General features: G+C 43.9%; 1 protein-coding gene and 1 long non-coding RNA gene across 3 annotated transcripts in view; one reads left to right on the top strand and one right to left on the bottom strand.

Annotated features, from left to right (window-relative positions):
* Positions 1 to 27027, top strand: part of LOC138750451 (rasGAP-activating-like protein 1) — a 313399-nt gene that overhangs the window by 270319 nt on the left and 16053 nt on the right. The window contains exons 18-20 of one of the 2 annotated variants that reach the window (XM_069912508.1): positions 5896 to 6054; positions 12580 to 12717; positions 17741 to 17876. In XM_069912508.1, the coding sequence (XP_069768609.1) occupies positions 5896 to 6054; positions 12580 to 12717; positions 17741 to 17876 (433 nt within the window). The remainder of the gene's footprint in view (positions 1 to 5895; positions 6055 to 12579; positions 12718 to 17740; positions 17877 to 27027) is intronic. The other variant, XM_069912509.1, reaches the window with a different exon arrangement.
* On the bottom strand, positions 242 to 25518 carry LOC138750452 (uncharacterized). The gene is made up of 3 exons (XR_011349344.1): positions 25028 to 25518; positions 17041 to 17172; positions 242 to 411 (listed from the first exon to the last, which is right to left on the bottom strand). It is a non-coding gene; the product is annotated as an uncharacterized lncRNA (long non-coding RNA).

Raw genomic sequence — 27027 nt, 5'->3', positions numbered from 1 at the left:
TATCCAACAGTGGATCCAAATAGCAATTGAAGTCCCCTCCTACCATTATATTCTCATTTGATTGATTCAAATTTATAAAGGCATCAGTTAAAAATTGTACATAGTCTTCATTCGGAGCATACAAATTCAGTAAAGTCCAAGTTTCAGAAAACAATTTACAATTCACCTTCAGAGTTCTTCCAACATTTTCAAAAACAGATTCCAAAATAAAAGGTACCCTCTTATGTACCAAAATCACCACTCACCTGGCCTTAGAATTAAAAGAGGATGCCAAAACATGTCCAACCTAATCTCTCTTCAATTTCAAATGTTCTTTTTCCGTCAAATGCATCTCCTGTAGGAAAGCAATATCCACCTTCATCTTCTTAATGTAATCCAAGACATGTTTCCCCTTTATTGGATGGTTCATCCCTTTAACATTAAATGTTGCAAAATTCAGTTTACTCATTTTATCTTAAGAAATAACTTTTGACACAACCAACCCACAAACACACTAAAGCTCCAGTAAAAAAAAACAAAAAAAACCCCACCCCTCTCTCTTCCCTCACCCTTAACCTTAATCTAAATAAAATACAGATAAACCGTAAAGAAAAAACAATAAATCCAAAAAAAGGAAAGGAAAAAAAAATGGGTAAAGGGAAGAAAAGATAAAAGACCACTCCCCCTCCTTAAACCCCTCTAAAGAAAAAGAACCACAAAAGTGGAACCCCCCTCTATTGACCGGGTGTGGTCTAAACCTCTAGTGGTAGACGACTTCAGAAGTTATAGTGCCATTCACCCTCTGCAGCTGATATTCATATATCTCAATATTTCACTTAAAGAACAATCTCAATTCAGTCCACTACCCTCACAACTCCACCATTGCTCCTGAACATCAACTGCAGCAGCAGGTGGATCCTCTTTGAAGTTTGAGTTTTAATGGCTCTCATTATGACTGTCAAAATTCTTTAAAATCTTCTGACAAACACTTTTAATATTCTAACAGTTTTAAAAATTTGGGTATTAAGTATTCAACTGGGGAGAGGTGGAATCTCACCATCCCTACACCATCTTGCCACGCCCCCCCCCCCCCCCATTTATGCTTATTTTTAATCCCAAAAGCATTCACACATCAATCATAATTGTTATTGGTTTTGTAGCTGACTGCTTAATGTTTGCGATTGTTCATTTTAGCAACTAGTTTGAGAACCTGTATCTAAAGTCAGGATCTCTTAAATAAATAGTAATTTGCCAGTGCATGCTAACTTTGATCAGATTCCTTGCACAAGGTGAGCAGCAGAGTGGGACTTCATGAAATGCAGTAAAACCCCTGGTATCTGGCACCTATGGGGATTGCTAGATTCGTGTACTTTCTGGTTGGTTGAGATTTACAATGTCTAACTAATACACCTGGATTAAGAATAAACTGTTTTAACAACAAAAGACAAAAAGACTATACTCTACTTACACTTACATTTTAAGACATAAAGCAGGATAAGAGGCCACTTCGGCCCAGGATTACACCCAATTGACCTACAATCCCCGGTAAGTTTTGAATAGTGAGAGGAAACCAGACTACCCTGAGGAAATGTGTATTAGTTAGATATTGGAAGAATAAGTCTCAACCAACTGGAAAATACACTTATTCAGCATCTCCCAATCCCCATGAGGAAACCCATGCTGATGCAGCAATGTACAAACCCCTTACAGAACCCTGGTCCCAATCACTGGTGCTGTAACAGCATCACACTGATCTGCTAGTTAACCTTGCCACCCCTGCATGGACCTTAAAGCATTTTACTTTATTTTCAGTCACATTCTCTGAAAACATTTAACCGTCGCAGCATCTGCAGGTTCCTCCCCCTCCACGGAGCTGCTCAAAAGACATAATAGATAATTAAGCCTACCCCACCCCCCCACACACTCCACCAAGTTTACAGTTAAGAGCAGGGATAAGGAGACACCTTAAGAGAGTCACCACAACAGTGAGCGACATCAACCAGTTCTTCATTCTGGGTGATGCCATTGCTGTTTCACACTTTATTCAAACAGCTGCTACGAGCAAAGCCCTCTGCTGGCTGAATATTTGCTCCCATCATCACCAAAGCTTTATGTGTAACTTCAGAGAATATTTACTTTTACAATTTTAAACTTACATTTTTTTTAACCTATTATTTTTATTCTTTTTTTCCTCAATTTTTTTTTTGCTGGTTGCTTAAATTTATTTATTTTAATTTTTAAAATTTATTTTCCTCAATTATTTTATTTGCCGGTTGCATGAATTCTGGATGCCAAGGATTTCACTGTAGTTCAACATTAGTTCTCACATGGAGTCAATAACTAAACAGAACTGTACTGTCCAAGTTTAGTTCATCCTGTTTAATTATGCAGAAAAGATTGCAGTGATACAGATTGCACACCGGGTTTTATACCCACACTTCAGCTCAAAACTGGGAAAGCAATCAAACAAAAATAAGGTAGGATTTTGTTGTCAGCTTGAAGAAGTAAATAATTATTACAACAGTTGACAATGGCAGTGAGTTTGATGCTTTTTCAGTAGGCTGAGCAGCAGAACGATACATCAATATTTATGGAGATTAATTGGGCACTTTATAGAGAATGCTGTGTTTCTGAAAGCTGTGACTATGGAGTTCCAGGAGCATGTAATCTGCCTGCATAAGTTGATTTTGATTGCGTGAAGACACTTATTTCCAATTCAATGATTTGTTCAGCTTTTCTGAGCATCAATCACGACTCAGGAAGTTATAGTACATGATATAAAAACTAAGTGACTCCAGGGAAACAAAGCAGCATTGAATTGGATTATTTTTATTTTTGAGCATTCCCCAACTGATTCAGCTGCAGCATTTCTCGATTCAAGATAAATATGTTGATGATCCATTAAAATTCCAAAGGAAAGAATGTCATTTGAATATATGAATTTTTTGCCATTGAGCAAAATATTCTCACCTTAAACAATGCTCCTGTGTTTTACAAATGGAGAAAGGAATGTGATTAAAATGTACTGTGAACGTAAATAATTATTTAATGGAAAAAGCAGTACCTGCTGAATAATTTGTATTTCATTGACAGAAGTAAATGTTGTTCTTTGAAGGATATTAATAGGGAATGGTCATCCTTATTGGGTTTCTTTGAAATGTACTGTGATCCTGATTTCTATGCTGAGTGGATACATAGCAAAACCAGAGTCCATGCCTTCCTGGAGTCCACAGGGTCGGCAGGAACAGGCTGTGTTCCAGAACTCATGCTTCTCTTACACTATCTTTTCATTGCAGGGAAAATCTTGTTCAGCATCAGGCAAAAGTGATGCCGAGATTATCCTCATGCTTTCTGACCACTGTGTTTTTTTTTTAATAAGTGACAAAGCAATATATTTTAAAATAAATATCATCCCTTTCTCTCCAAATCTATGAGTCATCTGATTCCCTAGCAGCCCCGTCAATGAGGTTCATACTTACTTCTCTGATGGCTGGGAGGCCATGGCACCAGATCCCTCCCCCACCCTCCTTGTTCTCAAGCCTCTTGTGGTGATACGACCACCAGCCTACTGCAGGGTACCTGCAGGAAGACCACCAAAGGGGCTGACTCCACCTGGCAGGCTGTCAAATCAGCCGATCTGAATATAAACCTGAGCCGGCCCCTCCTGAGCCAGTCACATGGGGAGCCACCAAGGCTTGAACTGGTGTTCAGACTTTACTGGAGTAAAGCCTGTTGAACAGTCTTTTGAGTTTTGTGCTTGCTCACTACTGCCTCAGCGCACCACGATTTATTCAAGTAAAAATTTTAAAGAGAGACCGTGGAGAAGTTTCTGATGATCGGGAGCCTGGAGATCGGCCCCCAACACCCGGATGCCCAGGCACGCTTTGAGATCTGGAAGCACGCGATTGAGGCGATCATCCCATCACATGCAGAGGTGGTCAACACCAACTGGAAATGACTCATGGTGCTCCGCACCAAGCTGGGCCCACGAGCTTTCCAGGCCATCAAGGACTGCATGGACTACAAACCCGCGATGACAGTCCTGGAGAGCATGTACGAACGTGGTCTACACCTGGTACTTGCTCAGCATCAGATCTCACCAGCCAGGTGAGACGGCAGATGACTATTTGGGGGGCCCTGCATGAGCTAGCCCACCCTTGCCTGGCCGAGACTGGGGTGACCAAAGGGGAAGTGGAGCGACTGATCCGGGATGCCTTTGTGCGAGGGCTGTGCTCGAGGAGCACCAAACTGAAGCTGCTGGAGGAAAACATTGCCTCACTTACCAGGACAATGGAGATGGTCCACTCCCTGGAGGCTACGGCTCATCATGCAGTGGTCTTCGATGCACAACTCGCACAACCTCTTGCCTGGCAGATGCAAACAAATACCATCACCAAAGGGCCCTACGTGCAGGAGATAATTACATCTGCAGGTGCAGCTCACCCCTATAAGTACTGTGGGTCCTGGTGTGGGTCAGGCAGGTGATCCCGCCAAGGCTGCCCAGCAAGGAACCCGATGCAGGAAGAAAAGCCACTTTGCTAAGTGTGCCTTTCAAGGCCCGTTGGGAGTGTTGCGGCCCTCTGTGACCAGCTGGGAGTCCTCCCAAATATCGCCATGTGCGAGGACCAGGCGATACCATTACTCACCCCACCACTTCCACCCTCACCGCCAACATCACTTCCGGCCCAGCCACCGACCCACACCGGTGTAGTGTGTTCACCCCAGGCGCTCCCATCTTTCTCCAGACAACTTCCGCCCACACCGAAAACATCATTTCCACTCACTCAGATGACATCACCTCCAGCTTCACTGCCAGTTGGGTTGCCTGACCACATCTACGCCATGTGCATCCACCAGGCACTGCCATCTTGGGCCAGCCAGGTCCCGACTGCACATCAATGGGACAATGTGGTCTACATGGGCTCATACCCAATCGCCCACCTGATGCACCCTATGCCCTGGAAGGAAGTCACTGGCCACTACTCACCACATCCATCGGGGAGTAACAACTCAGATCCTGAGATGGTCCTGGCGTCCACCAACTTAAAAAGGGACATTCCCTATGGACTCAGGCGCTCAATGATGAACATCACTGTCATTGGGAAGGTAACAAAGTGTCTGTTCGATACCGGTAGTACTGAGAGCTTCGTGCACCTGAATGTGGCCCAGACACTAAAGCTCAAAATCTATCACACAAATTTTTCCATTGCTTTCACTACCCTGGACTGCTCCATCATGGCCTTTGGGCACTGCTCAGTGGAATTGACAGTTGGGGGAGGGGGGGGGGAGAACATACCAAGGGTTCAGGCTCCTACTTATGGCCCAGCTCTGTGCCCCAGTCCTTTTAGGGCTGAACTTCCAGTGCCACCTCCAAAGCCTTACCCTCGCCTTCAGCGGCCCCCTCCCCCCACTCACACCACAGCACACAGCCCAGCGATTTCTCCCAATCCACCTGCGGCCTCTCCACGCTACGGGTAACCCCTCCTGCCCTCTTCAACTACCTACGTCAGATTGCAAACCCATAGCTGCCAAGACCAGGAGCTATTACACAGCTGACCAGGCCTTCATTAAGGCAGGAGTGTGGTGGCTTCTGGCGGAAGGTATCATAGAGTCCAGCCCCTGGGGAGCCCAAGTCCTAGTGGTAAAAGGGGGTAGTAAATTGAGAATGGTCATCGATTATAGCCAGACCATAAACCAGTACTCCCACTGGACGCCTACCCCCTACCCCAAGTAGCCAACATAGTCTTTGAGATAGCCCACTATAAGGTCTTCTTGACAAATGACCTAGAGTCAGCCTACCTCCAGCTCCCTCTCCATACAGGGGATAAACCATATATCGCCTTCGAGGCAGACGGGTGCCTCTACCAGTTCCACTAGGTCCCGTCTGAGGTCACTAATGGGGTCTCTGTTTTTCAGTGGGAAATGGACCACATGGTAGACTGGCACAACCTAAGAATGACCTTCCCGTACTTGGACAATGTCACCATCTGTGGCCACAACCACCAGGACCATGATGACAACCTGGAGAGATTTCTCCAGAGGGCAGAGGAGCTGAACCTCACTTACAACAGAGAAGTACGTGTTCAGCACCACCCACCTCGCTATCCTAGGGTACATCGTATAACATGGTGTCATCGGTCCTGACCCAGATTGTATGCATACTGCCCCTCCCTCACACACTCAAAGCCCTCCGCAGGGGCCTTGGGCTCTTCTCCCATTACACCAGTGGGTCCCCCGTTTCTCGGACAAGGTCCACCCACTGGCTCAAGCTACCACCTTTCTTCTCCCCCCCCAGAGGCACAAGCAGCTTTTGCTCACATCAGGCAGGACATCGCCGGTGCCACAATGCATGCTGTGGATGAGGACATCCCATTCCAGATGGGGAGCGATACCTCTGATGTTGCCCTCATGGCCACCCTCAACCAAGGGATCTGGCACCAGCAGGGGCCCCACACCCCCAGCAACACGACTACCCGGCCCACCCTCCCCACCATGGGTACCCTTGGCCCACCCAGGATTCGGGAGCCGACCTCCTCCCTCCGCCCCTCTAGAGAGCACCACTCCTAGCAGACTACACCCACCCAGCCACCACACCACTTATAGACAGACATACAGATAGACACCACATTGCCCAAACCAATGTCCGCCACGGCTACGCTGGACCCAGCCAACCCTCAGGCAACTGCGCCCTCACCAACCTTTGACCAGGAGCCAACCCTGCGACAGTTCCAGAGACTCCGACGGCCGCAGGACCACCTACATTTGTAAATACCACCCAGCACCGTTTTACAACCCACCCCCACCCCCCCCCCCCCCCCTTGACTTAATTTTAAGAAGGTAGCAGCAAGCAAGCACAAACTCAAAAGACTGTACAACAGGCTTTATCCCATTAAAAGCCTTGTTCGCTCCCTGTGTCCCTGGCTCAGGAGGGGCCAACTCAGTTCTATATTCAAGTCGGCTGATTGACAGCCGGCCTGGTGAAGTCAGCCCCTTTGGTGGTCTTCCTGCAGGTACAGAGATCGCAGAAGACTGGTGGTCGCATCACCACACCTCCTAAGTGTTGGCCAGAAATTTTGTATCTTGCCCAGACACCCAAGGGCAGGACCTGTTGGAACGCTGAGCCCCTCGTTGGTCTGCTGCAGTGGTCAGCATCCTGTAGGGTCATCTCCTCAACAAGAGGTGTTCTCCCCATTTCTAGTGCCCTGTGCCAATCCACTACTCCCTAGAGTCTGCAACCCTTGGCCGCTGCCGAGCACGGGTTCCACCATCGTGGGCACCAACCAGAGGGTGAAGGATTTTAGTTTAAAAACATCGTTGGCTCCTCTAACAGGCCATTTAATGCCTGCACAGAGCTGGCGGCATTAGGATGGGGAAGTTGAACCCTTGGGAGCAGGCCTGTGTCTCCACCCTCCGCTCTCCCAGGTCGGCACTGCCGTTACAGCAGCTCTGACAGTGCCACCATTGTTTACTCTTCCGAAATCTCCATGTCTCTGTCCCTCTCTCCAGCTGCATTTCTCTCTTTCTCATTTTTCTCTCATGTGTCTCATTTCTCCCTCTTTCATTTAACTCTTTCTCTCTCAGATCTCTCCTTGCACATTTGGTTATAATCTTTACTTAGTTGACCCCCTGTCTCACTCGGGTCTCTTTCTCCCTGCTCTGTCTGTGGTCCTTCGTTGACTTGATCATTCTGTCTATCGAGCTATCTTATTCTCCAGATAGGTAATTTATATTTCCTTTAATCAGTGACTTGCTTCCGAAAAGGAGGTTCACTTGACTTCAGAAAACCATGCCTGTTGCAGGGAATTTTGAATGATACCAATATTGCTTCATTTCTGGTCTTGTGCCGCTGATTTCTTTTTGTTTAAAAAAAGTTTTTTTTTCATTTACTCTTTGCATTGAATGAGATCAAAGCTTTACAGCTCAGAGTAAACCAGACTTGGCCATCAATAATCTGCTTTCAGTGTGTACTGGGAATTTCTGGAAGGTGCCTGCTGATGGTTTAAAGTGTTGAACTACAAACTCAATAAGTTATATTGACTTTATCTGAAGAATGATGCAGGTGGTCTGACTGTTCTGCCATGGAGGCGGAGGGGGTGGTGGGGAATAGTCATGAGACCTGATCATCTGAGTGAGGATGGATGCTGACTGGATAGAGACAGGACGTTAGTCTTGTAAACATTGCGGCTCTTTCTGAAGCTGATTTGAGGGCCTCAAAACGTGACCTAAGCTGACATTATTAGCTAGTACCAGGCAGTAGATTGGCTGCTGCTCCTACCCTGATGCACATGGATGCCAGGCCACTGCACGCATTGCACCTTTCCAGACTATTCCAACCCACCTCACTTGCACACGTGTCAATAAATACAAGTAGAAAATTGTCGCGTGGCTTCTGAGAGAGGACATTTTTATTCCACATCTCAAAATTTTTGGTAGTGATTTGTGAATTCTGTAAGGGCTAAATGCCATTATCCAGTATGCTGTAATGCAGTAGTTGCTCAGGATGGGGAAGGCAGGTCCCAAGAAATGTCTGCATCTCTGATGCGCTATCGAGCAGAAGAGCAGGCACAAAATATAAAGTCTGTTCAACAGGCTTTATTCCATATAAACTTCCACAGAGCTGGCTGTCCTGGCTCTGAGACTGACCTTGAGGGGCCGGATCTGGCTTATATCCCGGAGGGGGATTGGTAGCTGACCAGGTGGGGCTTGGTCCATTCAGGTTGGCTGATTGACAGCCGGCCATGTGTTGCCTTGTCCTCCAGTGCTCTTCTGCAGGTACACAAGTTGCCCCCTGCAGTAGGCTAGTGGTGTATCACCACAGCATTATCCCAGAATATAGTTTACTTCAATAAAATCAATGCTTTGCCATTAATTCACTGGCACTTGTTGCTTCAGTAAAGTGGCTAATTTTATTTAATTCACTCTCCTGAACCTGTTGCTGGAAAGGATTGTTCCTCAATCTTGTGTGGACCTTAGCATTCAGTCCATAAAGTCATCAAGGATATCTGCATAAAATTATATTTTTAAATTTGATTGTTACACTACATGAAATGATTTTTCAAACCCGGGTTTCTTTTCACCTTTAGGTTCATCTGCACTTCCTTAACCATGTTCTTCAACCATGTTAACAATTTTCTTAACTATTTCAACTGATGTTTAAATATTTAGAACCATGGAATGCGAAAGCACAGAAAACAGGCCATTTGGCCTTTCTAATCTGTGCCAACCATTATCTTGCTAGTCTCATTGACATGCTCACATTCCATCAGACCTTTCCCATCCATGTACCTATCCAGTTTATTCTTAAGACACAAGATCGAGTCCATATTCATCACATCAGATACCAGTCCATTACATACTCCTGCCACTCTCTGAACGAACTTTCCCCTAATGTTCCCCCTAAACCTTACCCCTTTCAGCTTAAAACTATAACCTCTCATATTAATCTCCATCAGTCTAAGTGGAAAAAGCCTACTCACATCCAATCTTGTAAACCTTTATCAAATCCCTCTCATTCCTCTTCGCTCAAGATATAAAGTTCAAACCTGTTTAATCTTTCCCTGTAACTCAACTCCTGAAGACCCGGCAACATCCTAGTAAATCTTCTCTCCACACTTTTAATCTTATTGATATCTTTCCTGCAGATAAGCAACCAGAAATACACACAATTTTCCAAATTTGGCTTCACCAATGTCATAAACAACTTCAACATAACATCCCAACTCCTATACTCAATACCTTGATTTATAAAGGCTAAGATGCCAAAAGCTTTTTTACAACCCTGTCCACCTGCGACACCACCTTCAGGGAACAATGTATCTATATTTCCAGATCTCTGCTCTTCTCAATGCTGTATCTTTTTACTGTGTATGTCCTACCTTGATTTGCTTTCCCAAAATGCATCAACTCACACTTGTCTGCATTAAACTCCATCTGCCATTTTTTAACCCATTCTCTCAGTTGGTCTCGATCCCTCTGCAAGCTTTGAAAATCTTCTCTCTGTCCACAACAACTCCTATCTTTGTGTCATCAGCAAAATTGCTGATCCAATTTACTACATTATTATCCAGATCACTGATACAGACAACAAACAAATATGGACCCAACACCACTAATCACAGGTCTCCAGTCTGAGAAGCAACCATCCATGTAGGACCTTGACAAAGACTTTACTAAAGTCCACGTAGACAACATCCACAGCCTTTCCTTCATCTACCTTCTTGATAACTCCTCAAAAAACTCTACAAGATTCATTAAAAAGAGCCAACCATGCACAAAGCCATGCTGACTTCTTAATCAGCCCATGACTGTCTACATACCTATATATCATATCACTCAGGATTCCTTCCAATAATTTAGCTACTACTGGTGTCAGGGTCACCAGCCTATACTTATCTGGTTTATTTTTGGAGCCTTTTTTTTAAAAAAAAAGAACAACATGAGCTACCCTCCAATTCCCTGGCACCTCACCAGTGGCTAAGGACATATTTAATATATCACCCATGGCCCCTGTAATTTCTACACTTTTCTCCCTCAAGGTCTGAGGGAATATCATATCTGGGCCAGGTGATTTATCTATCTATATTCGCTGTAAGGCAGCAAACACCCCGTCCTCCTTAATCTCCATCTGTTCCATGACTCTTCTGTTTGTTTCCCTTTCTTCCTTATACACTACGCCAGTTTTATGAGTAAATCCTGATGCAAAGAAATAAACTGTTTAAGATCTCCCCCCATTATGTGAGGTTCCACACATAGTTGACCACTCTGATCCTCTAGGGCAGGGGTGTCAAACTCAAATTCACGGAGGGCCAAAATTAAAAACTTGGACTAAGTCGAAATTTTCAACAACATCTGCATGTTTTCTCTTCTTTCAACATATGTAATGTTAAACTTTAGGATATAACTTTAGGAGGATAATGTTACAGGTCAGGAGTAGGTAGCTCAAGTTCACCCTTTGCTTGACCTGAGGGAAACCTATTTGGTCCCTGTGGAGATGTAGTCAGCATTCACAGGCTGTGTCCATTTTGGCCTGCATCAGGACTCAGCATTTCCTGCTCACTCCTCAGGCTCTAGGCCTCTATTCACCCTCGACCCACCATCCCTCTACCTGACCAGTCCTTTACCCAACCTCTACTCACCCCTCACTCCACTCGCTCTGCCTCTACCCACCCCATCCTATACACGCCCCTCTACTGCCTCTCCCCTCAACCTGTTCCTCCCTCTACCCATCTCTCACCCTCTAATCACCCCTCCCCTACTCGCCCTGCCCCTCCCCTTTTACCTCTTCCCTATCCACCCCTCCTTCTACTCATCCCTCCCTCTAACTGCCCCTCGCACCACCATAACTTCCCCTGCCCATTACTCCTCACCTACACCCTCTGCCCACCCCTGCTTACCCACCTACTCAGGCCCAGCGCGCTACCAATCAGCCTTTGCGGACAGCCACCATCTCTCTCTTCACGTGCAGAGCCGAACCAGCCGTCCCTGGGGTCCGCGCGGGTGCAAGCGCTGAAGGCTGTGGCGACCGGGAGAAGTGCGCTCGCGCTGTGGAAGGGCCGTCCGGTGCCAGTCACGTGGGGTTCGCGCTGCCCGGGGGCCATGCACAGCCTACCATGCCCGTCGCGTTGACAGGAAATCACAGGCGCTCGCCCATCCGCCGCACCGCTCGACAGGTGGGAGAAGTGACTGGTTGTGCGGGGAGCCTTCCATTTGGCTTTCCGGCTGATGACATTGACAGACTTCTCGTGTTACAATTTCTCATGTTACAATGGGGAAGGATGTGAAATGAAGGGGGAGGATGGTGGGGGTGACATTACCAAAAAACAGCATTGGCTCTCGTTGCAGGGCGGGCCACCTCTAATACATTTTTGAAATGATCTTGCGGGCCAAATATAATTATATCACGGGCCAAATTTTGCCCGCGGGCCAGAGTTTGACATGTGTGCTCTAGGGGACCAATTTTGACGTACTTGCTGTACGTCTCTCTCTTCTACTTTACCAGATCACCAATATCCCTTGAAAACCACACTTCCCTCTGCCTGGTAACTTTGCCTTTAATCCTAACAGGAACGTGCAAACTCTACACTCTCATGATTTTGCCTTTGAAGGCCATCTGCTTACTGAACACTCCTTTGCCATAAAACAGCATACCCCAATACACTTTTCCTAGATCCCTTCTCATTTCCATAAAATTGGCCTCCCTCCAATTTAGAATCTCAACACGAGGACCAAACATATATTCTTCCATAATTAACTTGAAGCTAATGACATTATGGTCACTGGACCCAAAATGTTCCCCTGCACATACATCTGTCACCTGACCTGTCTTGTTCCCTAATAGATCAAGTACTGCATCCTCTCTCATTGGTACCTCTATATATTGATTTACAAAACTTTCTTGAAGACATTTGACGAACTTCAAGCCATCCAGCCCTTTTACAGTATGGGAGTCCCAGTTGATATGTAGAAAGTTAAAATCTTATATTATCACAACTTTCTGTTTCTGAGACTTTGCGAAACTCCAGCCTGCGTTATATGTGAGCTGATGGATGAATATCTTTTAATTGACACGGTTGTCGTTCCTTTCCATGTGATGTGTGCCAGGTGAGGTGGTCCATTCCAGTCCAGCATATCCGTGCAGTTGAGCGAGTGGATGAAAATGCCTTCCAGCAGCTCCACATGATGCAGGTCATCACACAGGACAACGAGGCACAACTACACATCATGTACATTCAATGCAAGGTAAAAACGTGAAAGACCTTTAGCATTACAAATCCCTGCCTCATTTGAATAATCCTGGCCATTAAAGCATTGTCAGGACACTGTGAGATAGGTATTACCATCTAGTGCCATCTCATGGTACTGCATCTATTTCAAGAGTTTCAACCATCTAATTTGGCAAAAGTGTGGTATTAAGAAAATTAAAGATTTTTTGAAGCTGGGAAATTTATTTCTTTTAGTAGAATGAAGGAAAAGTTTAAGATATTAGAAAATACAACATTTTTTTAATGATCAAATTAAGAGATTTTTTGTGAAATCTGTGGTCAAGATTTAGTATTACCAGTGGAGACAGAAGTAGAATTATTATTGAGTAATAGGGATGTAAAGAAATTTATTTCAGAGATGTACAAATTATTACAAAAGAAGGCTGGAAAAGAAGGAGTTCAAGAATCATGACATAAATGTAAGGTGGATTTAAATAAGCAAATAGATGAACATAGATGGATTCAGATATGTAGAGAGAGTATGAAAAGTATAATAAATGTGAGGAATTAAGCCTAAATTAAAATTCAATATGTATCAAGTAAAATTTGTTCAAATTACTTTGGCAAGTTGTATTTCCACTTGAGAAAATTACCTACAATTTAAGAGATAAATATCATAATTTTGTGAAATATAGAAACCATATTTACAATCTGTGGAATTAAAATGTAAATGAATCTCGAACATTCCCTTTCTCTTATGGGTTTCTATAAATATTTGTTAATTAAACGTATTTAAAGCTCCTATTTCTTTTTATTTTGCTTCACTTTTTTCAGTTTGTAGGGGGTGGTGGCAATTAATAGTAGATTTTTCCTTTTTAATTTCTTTATTCTCTTTTTTTTTCTTTTTTATAAAGTGCCACATGTATTTGGATTGTTTGAAGTATTGTAATATGTTTGCTTAGTGGTTTTATTTTAAATAAAGTTTAAAAAAAAAAGATTTTCAATCATCTATCTGAGGTGCTGGAAAATGTTGATATAAATCAGCTTTCTTTCAGGCATATCCACAACCTCTAGAACATTCTATACCATGCATTCTTGCAACATATGTAGAGCAACTGGTCACAAAGTATAAACCTTGAGGGGCAGGCTTAAGGCAACCATGATTGTGCGCAACCAATGTTACAAATTCCACACACGTGTAATATGCTGCACACATTTTCAGGGCAAGCACACTGCAGGTATGTGAATAGCCCAGAAATAATCTTGAGATGCTGGGGGGTGGGGGCGGGAACCAGAGCAGCAAGTGGCAGAGAGGAGGGGATGGTAGCTGTTATGTCAAGCAAGTCTGAAAGGAAGGACAGGAGGGTGAATGGTATCAGGGAGACTGATGAGCTGAAGGGTATTGCGGGTACAGTCTGGATCAGTGCTTGGAATTATGATGCCATGTGGCCATTACAGAGACTTTGCTGTAAGTGGGGTGTGGGGGGAGATGCATAATTGACAGTTCAATGTTCCTGGCTTTCTTTGTTTTAGATAGGATAGAGAGGAAGACATAAAGGTGGAGGCATTGCATTCCTAATCAGGGAAAGTGTCACAGCTGCACCCGGAGAGCACCCAATGGTGGGCTCATCTACTCGGGTAGTGTGGGTTGAGATCAGAAATAAACACTCTGAATGCCCTCCAATAGCTACCAGGAGGTGGAGGAACAGATACTGTATGTAGACAGATTAAAGGAATTTGCAAAAGCAACAGTGTTGTCAGAGTGTGAGACTTTATTTTCTCTATTATGGACGAGTGGGTCCTACAAGCATGAGAATTAGTTGGGGTGGAATGTGTATAGTGCATCCAGGAGGATTTCTTGAAGCAGATAGTTTAACCAGGTAGAGGATCATACCAGACCAGAGGTAGGCAACCTCTTTTTTAAAACTCACATTCCACCTTGCGTATTCCCTATGCCATAGGTGCTCTGTGGGGATTACTTAAAGTGGTATGTGGGTGGGAAGAAAAAGTTTGAAAACCTTTGATTTAATCGTACCTAATTAACTCGTTATGTGCACGGTTTCATTACTCCAGCGGAAATGGGCTAATGACAGTTTTTCTCAAGCAAAATATTTTAGTAACTATCGGGTCTAGAGCAGTGATTCTCAACCTTCCCTTCCCACTTAAGAAATATCTTAGCAGCCATAGAATGCTTATGGCATAGGTATTGCTTAAGGTGGAATGTGAGTTTTTTTAAATAAAACGGTTGCCCCCAATCAAGGGATATTGCCCCCCCATCCTTGACCTTGCATTGTGAAATGTGCCTGGCTAGGTGATCAGTGAGCATTTTGGGAATAGTGATTACAATTCCTGAAGCTTCATGATAGTTATGAATAAAGATTGGCTTGGCCTCTGTTGAACTGAATTGGGGAAGACAAATTATAACATGATTGGACAGGAGCTGGGGAGTAAATTGGGAGGCAGTTTTTATCAGGAATGCCTACAAATGATGAGGGAATTGTTTAAAGACCAACTATTTGGGGGTCTCTGACTGGATGATGTCAGTGTGGAGGAATGACAGGGGAGCCAAGGTAAGAGAACCTTCAGTGACGAGAGAGGTTGCTAATTTAGTCAAAAGAAAACGCAGGCAATTTAAGGTTTAGGAAGTGACAAACTAACAGGGAGCTTGAGGAATATAAAGATTATAGGAAAGAGCTCAAGTGGGGCACTTGGAAGGCCAAAAAAGGTCAGGAAATGTCTGGTGAGCAGAGTTAAAGAGAGTAACAAAGCATTTTATACTTGCATTGAAACCAAGAGGTTGGTGTGAGAAATGGTAGAACTGCTGAAGGATAAAGGAAGGAATTTATGCTTGGAGTACGAGGAACCGGGCGAGATCCAAAATGAATATTTTGCTTAGGTATTTACCAAGATATGGAGGAGAGTGATAGGAAGCATCATGTGGGGAATATGTTAGGGCATTTTAAGAGCTCCTGGTTCTTTTAAAAATCCATCTCTGGGACCGGATGGAATATATTCCAAGCTATTGAAAGAGGCAGGTGATTACTGTGGCCTCGAGGATCATCATGAGTAACAGGTGAAGTTCCTGTGGACTGGAGATGAGCTAATGCCATAACTTTGTTTAAAAAGGAATAGGGATTAATCCAGGAAAGTGTAGGTTGGTCAGTCTCCCATGAGTGGTAGGGAAAGAACAGGTTGGACTATCTACACACCACTTCAAGAAACCCTCCTGGATGCACTGAAGGCATTCAGCCCCATCTAACCCTCTGGCACTAGCATGCCTCCCAGAAATTAAAGTCTCCCACCTCAACAATCCTGCATGCTCAGAAAACATAAAGGGAAAATGTTACTTTGAATTGTAAGAGCTTGCATTTAAATATTAGTTTGACTTCTTACATGACATGGTGTTCCAATAATGCAATTAGAAGTAACAGAAAGCCTCTCGGCAGGGGTTTAGCGTTATTGAATTATACGTCTTTAACTTTTACAAGTATTCATTATAAATACGCAATATTGATGCTTATTTTCATATGTATAAGGACATTGTTATCCATCTCTAAGGCAGGGTAATAGAAGGTTCCTGTACTAGATTATACCCAAGTTATGCCTGCAATTGCTTGAATTTTATTTAATTATCATTTAAAATATAGTTAATATATTCATACAGGTATAGTTTGGATGTCAGCGATGATTAAATTAAATGTACTACATTTTGTCAAGATTTGAGATATCTGGCCATCGGGAGCAGGGAGAGGATCCAATGAAGATTTTAAAAATTTATATGAGTTTTAATGTGTGAACAGGGATAGACTGTTTCCATTGGCTAAGGAATCAGTGACAAGAGACTCAACTCAACATTGCCATGGAGATGACTTTAGTGGAGAATTATTGAAGCATGGCTTGTTTTCCCCAAGGGAGCACTTGGGCAAGGAGCAGTCTGCCTTCTGAGGAAAAACTAGATAAGGGTTTGAATCAGTGAGTTATTATGTGGAGAGTGTAGATGGAGATTTTTGGATCACTGCACCAAAGATCTGACCCAGACATAATGGTCACATGCCCTCTGATGTTATAAGGTCCAATGGTGATATTCTTCGATGAATATGGAAACAAATGAACATTTAATTAGCAATACAATAACATTACCTTGTAGATCTTTTATGTGTTGATTGCGAAACAATGGGCTTGTAAGAGAAATGCAGAAACCAGTCTTTAAAAACAGACTCAATGTCCATTTTTGACTGCCTTTTATGTGGGGGAGCTGGTGGACCATGGTGGGTGGGGGGAGAGTGAAATGTAAAAACCAAAGAAGGGTACAATTGCTCCTTATCAATAATCCTACCAGATGAAGCTTGAGGCATTGTACCTGTCCAACCTGGTTTTTCATTCACGATCGATTGTTCACGGTTTGATCTTGTCCCTCATCATTCTTGCAACATAACCCCTTTTCCACTTCCAGGGATTGAAATTCTTCTCCTCAGCAACGTTTAGAGAAATGCTAAACAAAAAAAAATACTGTCAACACTGTGGAGAAGAGCAGGGAACGAAGAATATCGGAGTGCTCTTTGCAAGGACCAGGACACAAACAGTGGGCAAAACCTGCAGGGGCTGAAATCTTCAGCAGACCAAGAATTGCTGGAGGAATTCTGCAGGACGGTCTGCATCCATGGGTAGAAGTGGTACCAATTCAACCCATGGAAGCTGTCTGACCTGCTGAGTTTCTCCAGCAATTCTTGGTCTGCTTGAGAACAATGGCCATTTCCTGAATGTGCAGGTAACGATTAGAGAAAAGATGAAATCCAGAGAACAACCATGTCTCTTTTTCGAGAACTGATGGCCATTATTATGGGACATAATGCTAACATTATATATTAAAATAATCAATCTTGGCATTTTTGAACTGCTGTGCAAAGCATAATGTTTGATATTAGATATGAGCAAAGTAAATGAAAATGCCAAAGATGAAATTGTTGTTTTTAAAATGTGCACCAGATTTCATTAGGACTATTTGGATCGTGCTGATTCATTTTAACATTTAACAATGACTGGTATGTTATCTCTTTTAGAATGTAAATGAACTGAATCAGTGGCTGTCGGCCATCAGGAAAGCCTGCATCTACAATCAACAAATGCTTCCCTTCTTCCATCCAGGTTCTTATAGGAGCAATCGCTGGACATGTTGTCTACACACAGAAAAGACTGGTATGTGAACAAAAACTCCCCCCACCCCCCCCCCCCATTAAAATGAGCAGTTATCGGAAGGCTGTTTCGGTCAGGAGAATGATAATTACCTGTGTGTATATCTGTCCTCCATTCCATTAAATCAATCGGAGAAAAAAAACAATTTTAAGTTTAATGCTCCAAGCAATATGCTGGAGAAAATAGTGTTTATAAAAAAGAATGATTGCGGTTTCGAGCAGATACCCTTTATCCAGATGTTATGGGTAAGGCAGCGTAAGATGGACAAGGTGGAAGGGGTGGGTCAGAGATGGGGTTGAAACTCGCTTCTGGAGGGTCATTTATGGAGGGCGTTTGGGGTTGGGAGGTCGGTGATATTTGCAATTTGGTGAATCAGGTAGAGGTGGAACGTGGTGGACAAAGGCAGATGTCAGCCAAAGCGGCAATAGAAAAGCAAGGATCAGATGGAGGAAAATGAATCATGCGGAGTGGAGTAGGTGAGTAGAAGACAAAGGCTGTCGGTGCTGGAATCTGAGAAGAAGAAGGTGAGAATGGTGGTATGAAGAAAGAGAACTGAAGAGGGAGAGGGAAAGGAGAGAATGGATGAATGCAGTGGTGATTCTCAATGAATAGAATGAATTTTGGAGCCAGAGTGAAATTTACTAACATGAATCCAGAGGACACTTAGCACTCACCTGTCGGAGGTGAAGATCAGAGATGATTTTCTATGTAAATACCAAGATTGTTATTTGATCGCAGAATGAGTGCAGTGCAGATTTTTCAAGCACAAAATAGATGCCCAATGAAATGAATGGTTTTATGCGTGAAACATTAAAGGAAATTTATTTTACAAACAATGAGTCATTGTATAGGGAAGAAATTCCCATATTGGGTTCTGTGGAAAGACATAGAGATTCCACAGAAGAAATTGGTAGTAATAACTATATCTAGCAATAACTTTTTCTTTAAATTACTTTTTACCTGTATCTTTAAATTTCTGTGTTTCTGCGATGGCAGCAAACAGTTGCCTTGACCCTAACAAAACAAAATGGTCTCTTGAGGCCTGACGTCAACAGCGCAGACGGCAGGCCCCAAGACACCATTTCCAACTAATGAGTCTTGGATTTCTTTTGGCGTGAGGCTGGCCACATTTAAAAAATTTAAACTGAAAGATATTCCATGTGTGCAGTGCAGTGGGAGTGGCTTTTGCTGACTCTCTTATGGTTTTTGTGCTCCTCCTCCTTCCCTCTCGCTCATTCCCTCCCACTTACTCACTCTCTCACCCCCCCCCCCCCCCCCCACTGAGACTGAGGTTGGTGTGGAAACTTATGATGGAGCCAGCATGGGCGCTGGAATTATGTTGGTCAGGACCGGGACCTGCATCGATAGAAGGGTCAGCACCTGGTTAGCTGGGACAGGAGTTAGTGATGGAGGTGCTGGAAGCTCGGGCTTGTGGGCAGCACCGGCCAGGAAGCAAACCCATGTCAAAGGCATCAGGAACTCCATCTACGGGCAGCCGAAGCTGAGGTGGATACCCACATTAGAGGTGTTGGGAGATCCAGCCTGTGGGCTACTGAGGACAGGTTGGAAACATGCTTCTAAAATGTCAGCTATGGTGGTCATTTCTGGTCTGGGATATCAGTGTTATTTGTATTTGCAATTTGATTAATATTCAGTTGAAACAAAACAATCAAGTTCTGAAGAAATGGGATTTTGCAAGCACTGCTTCAGATTGTTTTCTGTTTAAGAAAAATAATTTATTTTAAATTAGACTTATCCACGTTCGAAGCAGAAGTTGATGCCATTCTACTTCTGGTCAGCTTCCAATTCATAACAATGGGGTTGTGAGATTTCCAAAAGGGTTCCGCAAGCTAAAAGGTTTGGGAAGCCCTGGTCTAGGGAATTGCTATATGGTAGCCAGATTATGCAAGAAACTATTAGCAGTTTTCTTTCTTGTTGCTGATGTTTCCAAATTACTGACAGAAATTTTGGAATGTTTGCACCATACTGAAGTTGTGAAATTCCTATGCATTCTTTGCAGCAGTTTCCTTTCTATATTCCAACAAGAGTCTCATCACCGGCAGGAAGCATCCCCGATCTCAATGCCCGGCTAAAGACTCAGTGTGTTCCAGCTATGGCAAGAAAGGGCATTGAGCGAGGGGTTGCCATGCGAGGGGAAGTCCATGGGAAGTCCATGGCCTGCACCGCTCCTGGATCCAATTCCAGCCCCAAGCCATCTGCCCCAAATTCACCCAAGCACACTTGCTGCACTACAGGCTGACAGAGGGTGGCAGTGAGGGTGCCTTGATCCAAATTCAAACTCGATGCCATCATCGTCAGAGGAGGAAGGAGGACAGCCATCTTGTCGCACCATGAGGTCAACTCTATCTTACCCATGCAGGGCAACCCAGGACAGTGGGGGCCACTTAAGCGAGGAGTATGGAGTCTCCAAGGACATTGCCTCGATGGTCCTAGATCAGGACAGACCTCACCAGCTCCGCAACTCCATAGTGACTGTGAAGGTAAATGGACATTCCACTAAATGTCTAATTGAAACAGGCTCTACTGAAACTTTCACTGGCTTACAGACTGTGCAAGAGTACAACCTAAAGATGTATCCTTCCAATGATCACATATTCCTTTTGTCCCATTTGGATTCTACACATATTCAACAACATTGTATAATACATCTGTCATTTGAAGGGGGGTGGGGGGAATTCTGTAAATTTCACCTGTATATACTTGATGAATTGTGTGCTCTGGTGTTGTTGGGTCTGGTCCCCTCCCCCTTGTAATGGTTCAGAATGGAGGTCCCCTAAAAGAACACACATGCAGCCTCTCCACACTGAATATCAACCCCCCCCCCCCCCCGCCTCTCTTCCCGAATCTGTCCTCGGACTGCTAACCTATTGTTGCCGACAGCAGTAGGTACAGCACAGCAGACCGAGATTTCAAAAGTCTGAGACACAACGTCTGTTCGACGAAGATATCATCGAACCATGGAGAACGCAAGTGGTAGTGGTAAAAGGGGAAAACAAGTCCAGACTAATAATTGGCTATGGCCAAACATTTAGTCGGTACACGCTCCTAGAAGCATACCCCTTCCCTCTAATTTAGGACATGGGACTATTTGACCATCAAACTGAAAGTTGCTTATCACCAGCTGCCAATCCATTCCAAGGACCATCCATATACAACATTTGAGCGTAACATATATCTCTATCAATTCCGGAGGGTCCCTTTTGGTATCCCTAACAGGTTTTTTATCTTCCAACGGCAGATGGACAGAATGGTGGATGAGTATGGGTTGAGGCTACCTTGCCCTATCTCAATAACGTCACCATCTGTGGCTATACTTTGGAAGATCATGAAGCCAAACTCCAGAGTTTTCTCCACATGAAAGCCATGAACCTCACTTATAACTCTGACAAGAGCATGTTCAGGACTAAACGTCTGGCAATCCTTGGCTACGTGGTGGAGAATGACATCATTGGCCCCGATCCTGATAAGATGTGCCCCCTGTTGGAGCTGCCCATTCGCAAGACATCATAGGCTTTGTGGAGATGCCTGGGGTTTTTTTTCATATTACGCCCAGTGGATCCCTCAATACACTGATAAGGTTCACCCTCTCTTAAAAGCCACAATATTCCCCCTCTTGGCTGAAGTCCAAATGGTTTTTAAATACCTCCAGAATTACATTGCAAAAGCCACCATGCATGCGTGGAAAGTGACCCTTCGGATGTAGCCCTTGGATGCTACCCTCAAGCAGGCGGGCAGGGCAATTGCAATTTTTTTCTCAGATATTACAAGGCCATGAGCTCTGGAACCCATCTGTGGAAAAGGAGTGTGAAGCCGTGAGGCACTGGAGACACTACCTGGCTGCTAGAAGATTTACGCCCTGACTGACTAGCGCTCAGTCTCATTCATATTTAATAATGTCAAGAGGGGAAAAATCAAAAATGACAAGATTGCTAGGTGGAGGATCGAGCTCTCCACGTACAATTATGACATTGCCTATTGGCCAGGAGCACTTAATGACCCTCCAAATGCCTTATCCAGAGGAAGCTGTGCCTCTGCACACACCGGCCAACTGCGGTCTCTGCATAATGAGCTCTGCCATCCAGGGATTACCCACATGGCCCATATTGTCAAGACGTGCAATCTGCCCTACTCCATGGGAGCCGTCAGGTCTTGCCGGGTCTGCGCGGTGTGCAAGCCACACTTCTACCGCCCCACAAAGGTGCACCTGATCAAGTCATCCAGGCCCTTTGAATGGCTCAGTGTCAATTTTAAGAGACCTCTCCCCTCTACGAACGGGAACACTTTCTTTCTCTCTATCACTGATGAGTACTCCCACTTCCTGTTCACCATTCCTGTCCAGACACATCCACACAGTCAGTCATAAAGGCCCTAGACTTTATTTTCGTCCGGGTATTCCAGCTATATTCATAGCAACCAGGGCTCATCCTTTATGAGCGACGAGCTACGTCACTACCTGCTGGTGAGGGGCATCGCATCCAGTAGGACTACTAGCTACAACCCCCAGGGGAACAAACAGGTTGAAAAGGAGAATGCCGCGATCTGGAAGACTGTCAAACTGGCCCTGAAGTCAAAAGGCCTTCCAGACTCACATTGGCAGGAAGTCCTCCCTATGGCACACCATTCCATCCGGTTGCTACTATGTATGAGCTCTCATTTAATTTCGAAAGAGGATTGACATCGGGAACTACACTCCCAACCTGGCTCACCACTACTGGTCCAGTCCTTCTCAGGAAGCACGTGAGGAGAAGCAAGACCGACCTCCTGGTGGAAAGGGGTGAAACTGCTCCACGCCAATCCCACATACACCTATGTGGAGTACACAGATAGTAAGGAGGATACTGTCTTCATCAGTGACCTGGCACCCGCCAGAACAGAGGGTCAGTTGCCTCAAATACCCTGTGAGCCCCAGAGCTCATTCTTGCCAGCCCCCAGTCAGGGCCTCAGGCGATCTGGTTCAGAAAGAAAGTGCATTCCCCTCCACCGTCGAGCCGGAGACCCAGCCTGCCACTCTTTCCTCACAAGGGGACGAGGAGACTCAAGGAGTCCAAGCTCCACCAGAATCTCCAGACGCCCCGGACTGCTTAAATCTGTAAATTTGAAAATAAATGTATAGTTTTTTACTTTTTTTTCTGAATCCATGTTCTCTGTCTTCATTCACAGACCCTAAATTCTGCCGGAAGGGGTGAATGCAGTGAACTGGGATTCACTGGTAATGTGTGGTGCTGATGGCTGGCCCCGCCTCCCGGCTCCGCCCCCATCTGCACACATATAAGCATCGTTTCCCGCCTAAACCCAGAACCCTTCCGAAGACTACTGTGAGACCCTACCCATAGTTATAAGCTAATAAATGCGTTTGTTCTCCCTCTAGTTGTGAGAGCTTTTATTCACGCTACAGAGTGCAAGGCACAAAAGTGCTGGAGAAACTCAGCAGGTCACGCAGCATCCATGAAGAATTAAAAAGTAGTCTAAGTTCAGACCTGACCCCTTTGTTGGGAAGTCTCAGCCCAAAATGTCGACTGCCTTTTGCTTCCTGTGCATCCTGCGTGACCTGCTGAGTTTCTCCAGCATTTTTCTGTTGCAATAACCTGTTCCACCCTCAATCTCCATTGAGTTTAATGCATGAGAATGGCTGTGAAGGATGTCACTATTCCTGGACATTTTTACGAGTTCAAAGTTATTTAAATTCAGTTCTGGTTTTATCTTTTAATTTGGATTCCAGTATTTTGCCAAAAGCAGCTCTCAATCTAATTGATTTCTCAGATTTCAGATTCATTGTCAGCGTGCATACATGAAATCACATACAGCTCTGAGATTCCTTTTCCCTGAAAGCATGGCAGAATTATCATTAATTGGTGGTGCAAAAAATAAACTGTACGCAGTGTAAACATGTAAAGAAATAAGAGAACTGTATACAGATAATGAATATAAACAAACTGACTGCAATACAGAGAGAATAAAAGAAAATCAATAAATGAACAAGTAAGAGTACTTAAACAAGTCTCTGATTGAGCTTGTCGTTGAGGAGTCTGATGGTGGAGGGGTAGCAGTTGTTCCTGAACCTGTTGATGTGAGTCTTGTGGCACCTATACCTCTTTCCTAATGGCAGCAGCGAGAACATAGCGTGTGCTGGGTGGTGAGGGTCTTTGATGATTGCTGCTGCTCTTTGATGATGGCAGTGTACCCTGTTGATGTACTCAATATCAGGGAGGGTTTTGGTTGTGATGTCCTGGGCTGTGTCCATTTGGTTTTGGAGGGCTTTCTGCTCAGGGGTATTGGTGTTCCCATACCAGACTGTGATGCAGCCGGTCAGAACATTTTCCACCACACCTCTGTAGAAATTTGCCAGGGTTTCTGGTGTTATACCAAACCTCCGCAAATTCTTGAAGACGCAGAGGCGCTGATGTACTTTCTTCACGATGCCATTGGTGTGTTGGGTCCAGGAAAGGTCCTCTGAGATACTGACTCCCCAGAACTTAAATTTACTTGTCCTTTCCACCTCTAATCCCTCAATGATCACTGGATCGAACACCTCTGGCTTTCCTTTCCTGAAGTCAACAATCAGCTCCTTGGTCTTTTGTGATATTGAGTGCAAGGTTGTTGATGGCGCAACATTCAGCCAAGTTTTCAATCTCCGTCCCGTCTGCTGACTCTACTGTTGTATAATTGACAAATTTGTAGATGGTGTTGTTGTCGTACTGAGGTACACAGTCGTAAGTTAAAGTGAGTAGAGCAGGGGGCTAAGAACAGAGCCCTGTGGGGATCCGGTACTGATAGCGATTGTGGAGAAGTTCTTACCAATCTTGAAACTCCAATTCCATTCTTAAAAAGTGATGTCAGATTAGTTGTCTTCCAATTCAGTGAGGTTGCAGATCACTGTTCTGGCATCCATAATCTCTGTAGTCTCATCATTTACCGTACAAGGATATCGGCTGACTGATCTGAGGTTATTGACTTTTATTCCTCTCAAATATTTCAATGCCTTTTCTTGATCATTTTCGTCAAGTTTCAGACCAAAATTAGCATGCATCAATGGGATCAAAAGAAAGCATCGGATTCTCAGCATAAATTTGTTTTTTTAAGTGTGAAATTAAAGTTTCAGGTCATCTATAATTCATGCACATTGGCAACATTACCTGGAAAGTTGGCCTTCCCACAAGCACCAGCCCATGAGGCATTAAAGACAATCAAGCCAAACTTGGAATTAGAGTGCAATGCAGCACTAATCATGTGTGGACTTCCAGGGTGCAGCAGTACGTGCTGAGGGATGCCCTGAGGCTTGGTGCAACCCATGCAAGGGCACTGTGGGGAAGGGCCACAGTCTAGAGTTGCTGGGCATTACCAGGTTTTCAGGGGCTGAGATCAAACAGCGGGGGGGTGGGGGTGGTGGAGTAACGCCAAGATGCCACGGCGGTGGAAATAGAGACCGTCTGTGTGATAGTATAGGATACTATCACCAATGTATATATTTACATATAGCAGTCGGGTCGACCTCGATGTACTACGCTCCAATCTTTTGCTAATAAAATTGTAGCGCATCAAATGACTCAGACTTGTTAACTCAAACCAACGCTGTTATTAAAAAAAGACTGGAGCCTAATAGTACATTGAGGCCGACCAGTCCAGACTGACCTGGGTCTGGTTAGGAGCAGCCCTTTATGACCTGCCAGTAGCCATGGCTACGGCTCTCAGCCAATCACTACTACTATATGTAAATATATTCAAATATATACATTGGTGATAGTATCCTGTACTATCATAGTCTGTAACTATGTACATTGATGGACATGACACAAAGGGTGCAAAGAATCTTGGAACAGTTTTCATTTTTTGTAAATAATTTACTGTGAATAAAGACTATTTTTGAAAAAAAAGCACCCAAAGACAAATTTCTCTCCAGAGTCTTTCAGAACACGAAGTCATGAATGTTTTGATATATATTGACAACATAAAAGTGCAAAGTAAGCCTCAGTAATTTCTTTTTCCTCAAACCAATGCAAGTTCATTGGAAATGCAACTTGTTTCCTGCTCTGCCAGGAATTTTGACTGAATTACACACACCTTTTTTGAATCAGTGAAAGAGGCATAATTAGATGTGAATGGCACTTTAATCGAGATGTGTAGCCATGATGATATCAAGATGCTTTGGGGCACTGAGATTGGTAGGCAACAAGGAAAACAATTCAGCTTAACTACAATTGCATGTGCACTGTATTTGCTTCCAAGTTTCCTTTTTGATGGGACTTTAATTTCTGCTTAATTACTTGTGTCTCAGATTGATAAGTCAGGTATTTAACCCAGTAAACCAAGAACTAAATTGATGGTTCAAAAATATTAAACATGAAGGATTTTATTAAATTCACTTCACATTACATTTGATGATGTGATGAATAGAAATGGTTTTGCAATTTAACTATCTTCTCAATTTATCTTGTGAGTATATTTTAATTAGTCTGCTGAATATTGTGATTGCAGTCAGTTTAGTTGTCGTTGCCATCTCAATGATCTGATTATATTTTAATCAACACAAGTGAAAACATTCATTTATGGTTCAGCTGATAAAGATAATCACAACTCTGAGCAATTGTTCTGTTTGTGTATTTGCTTGAAAACACTTGAGTAAAAAAATGCTGTGCTGAAAGTATGGAGGGACATCAACGTGAAAGCATAGTTTTGAAAAGACAATCCTAGAACTACTCTACAGAAGGAAGCCACAAAAACTAACTGGGAGATCAATGGACCTGAATTTTGCAAGTGGATTACAACATGGAAATGTAACGTTAATTGCATAAGTTGTACATGCAGCAGAGTTTTAGGTGATAGATTCGGAGTTTTACAGCATGGAAACAGGCTCTCCAACCAAACTTGTCTGCCTATGGTGGCCCCATTTGCTTGGATTTTGGCCATTTCTTATCCATGTACTTTTTCCAAATACCTTTTGAATGTTGCAATTGTATCAGCAACAATCTTCTGATTGCTCATTCAATGTACATTCTACAGTCTGTGAGAGAAAGGTGCCCCTCAGGTTCCTTTCTAATCTACCTCTCTTGTCTAAAATCAATGTCCTTTAGTTTTAAATTTCCCTACACTGGGGAAAAATACTATTTTACTCCTCTTGATTTTATAGACCTCCATG

The sequence above is a fragment of the Narcine bancroftii genome, unplaced genomic scaffold (genome assembly GCF_036971445.1).
Source record: "Narcine bancroftii isolate sNarBan1 unplaced genomic scaffold, sNarBan1.hap1 Scaffold_151, whole genome shotgun sequence".
NCBI classification, from domain to species: Eukaryota; Metazoa; Chordata; class Chondrichthyes; order Torpediniformes; family Narcinidae; genus Narcine; species Narcine bancroftii.
This window is presented reverse-complemented; position numbering and strand designations above follow the sequence as displayed.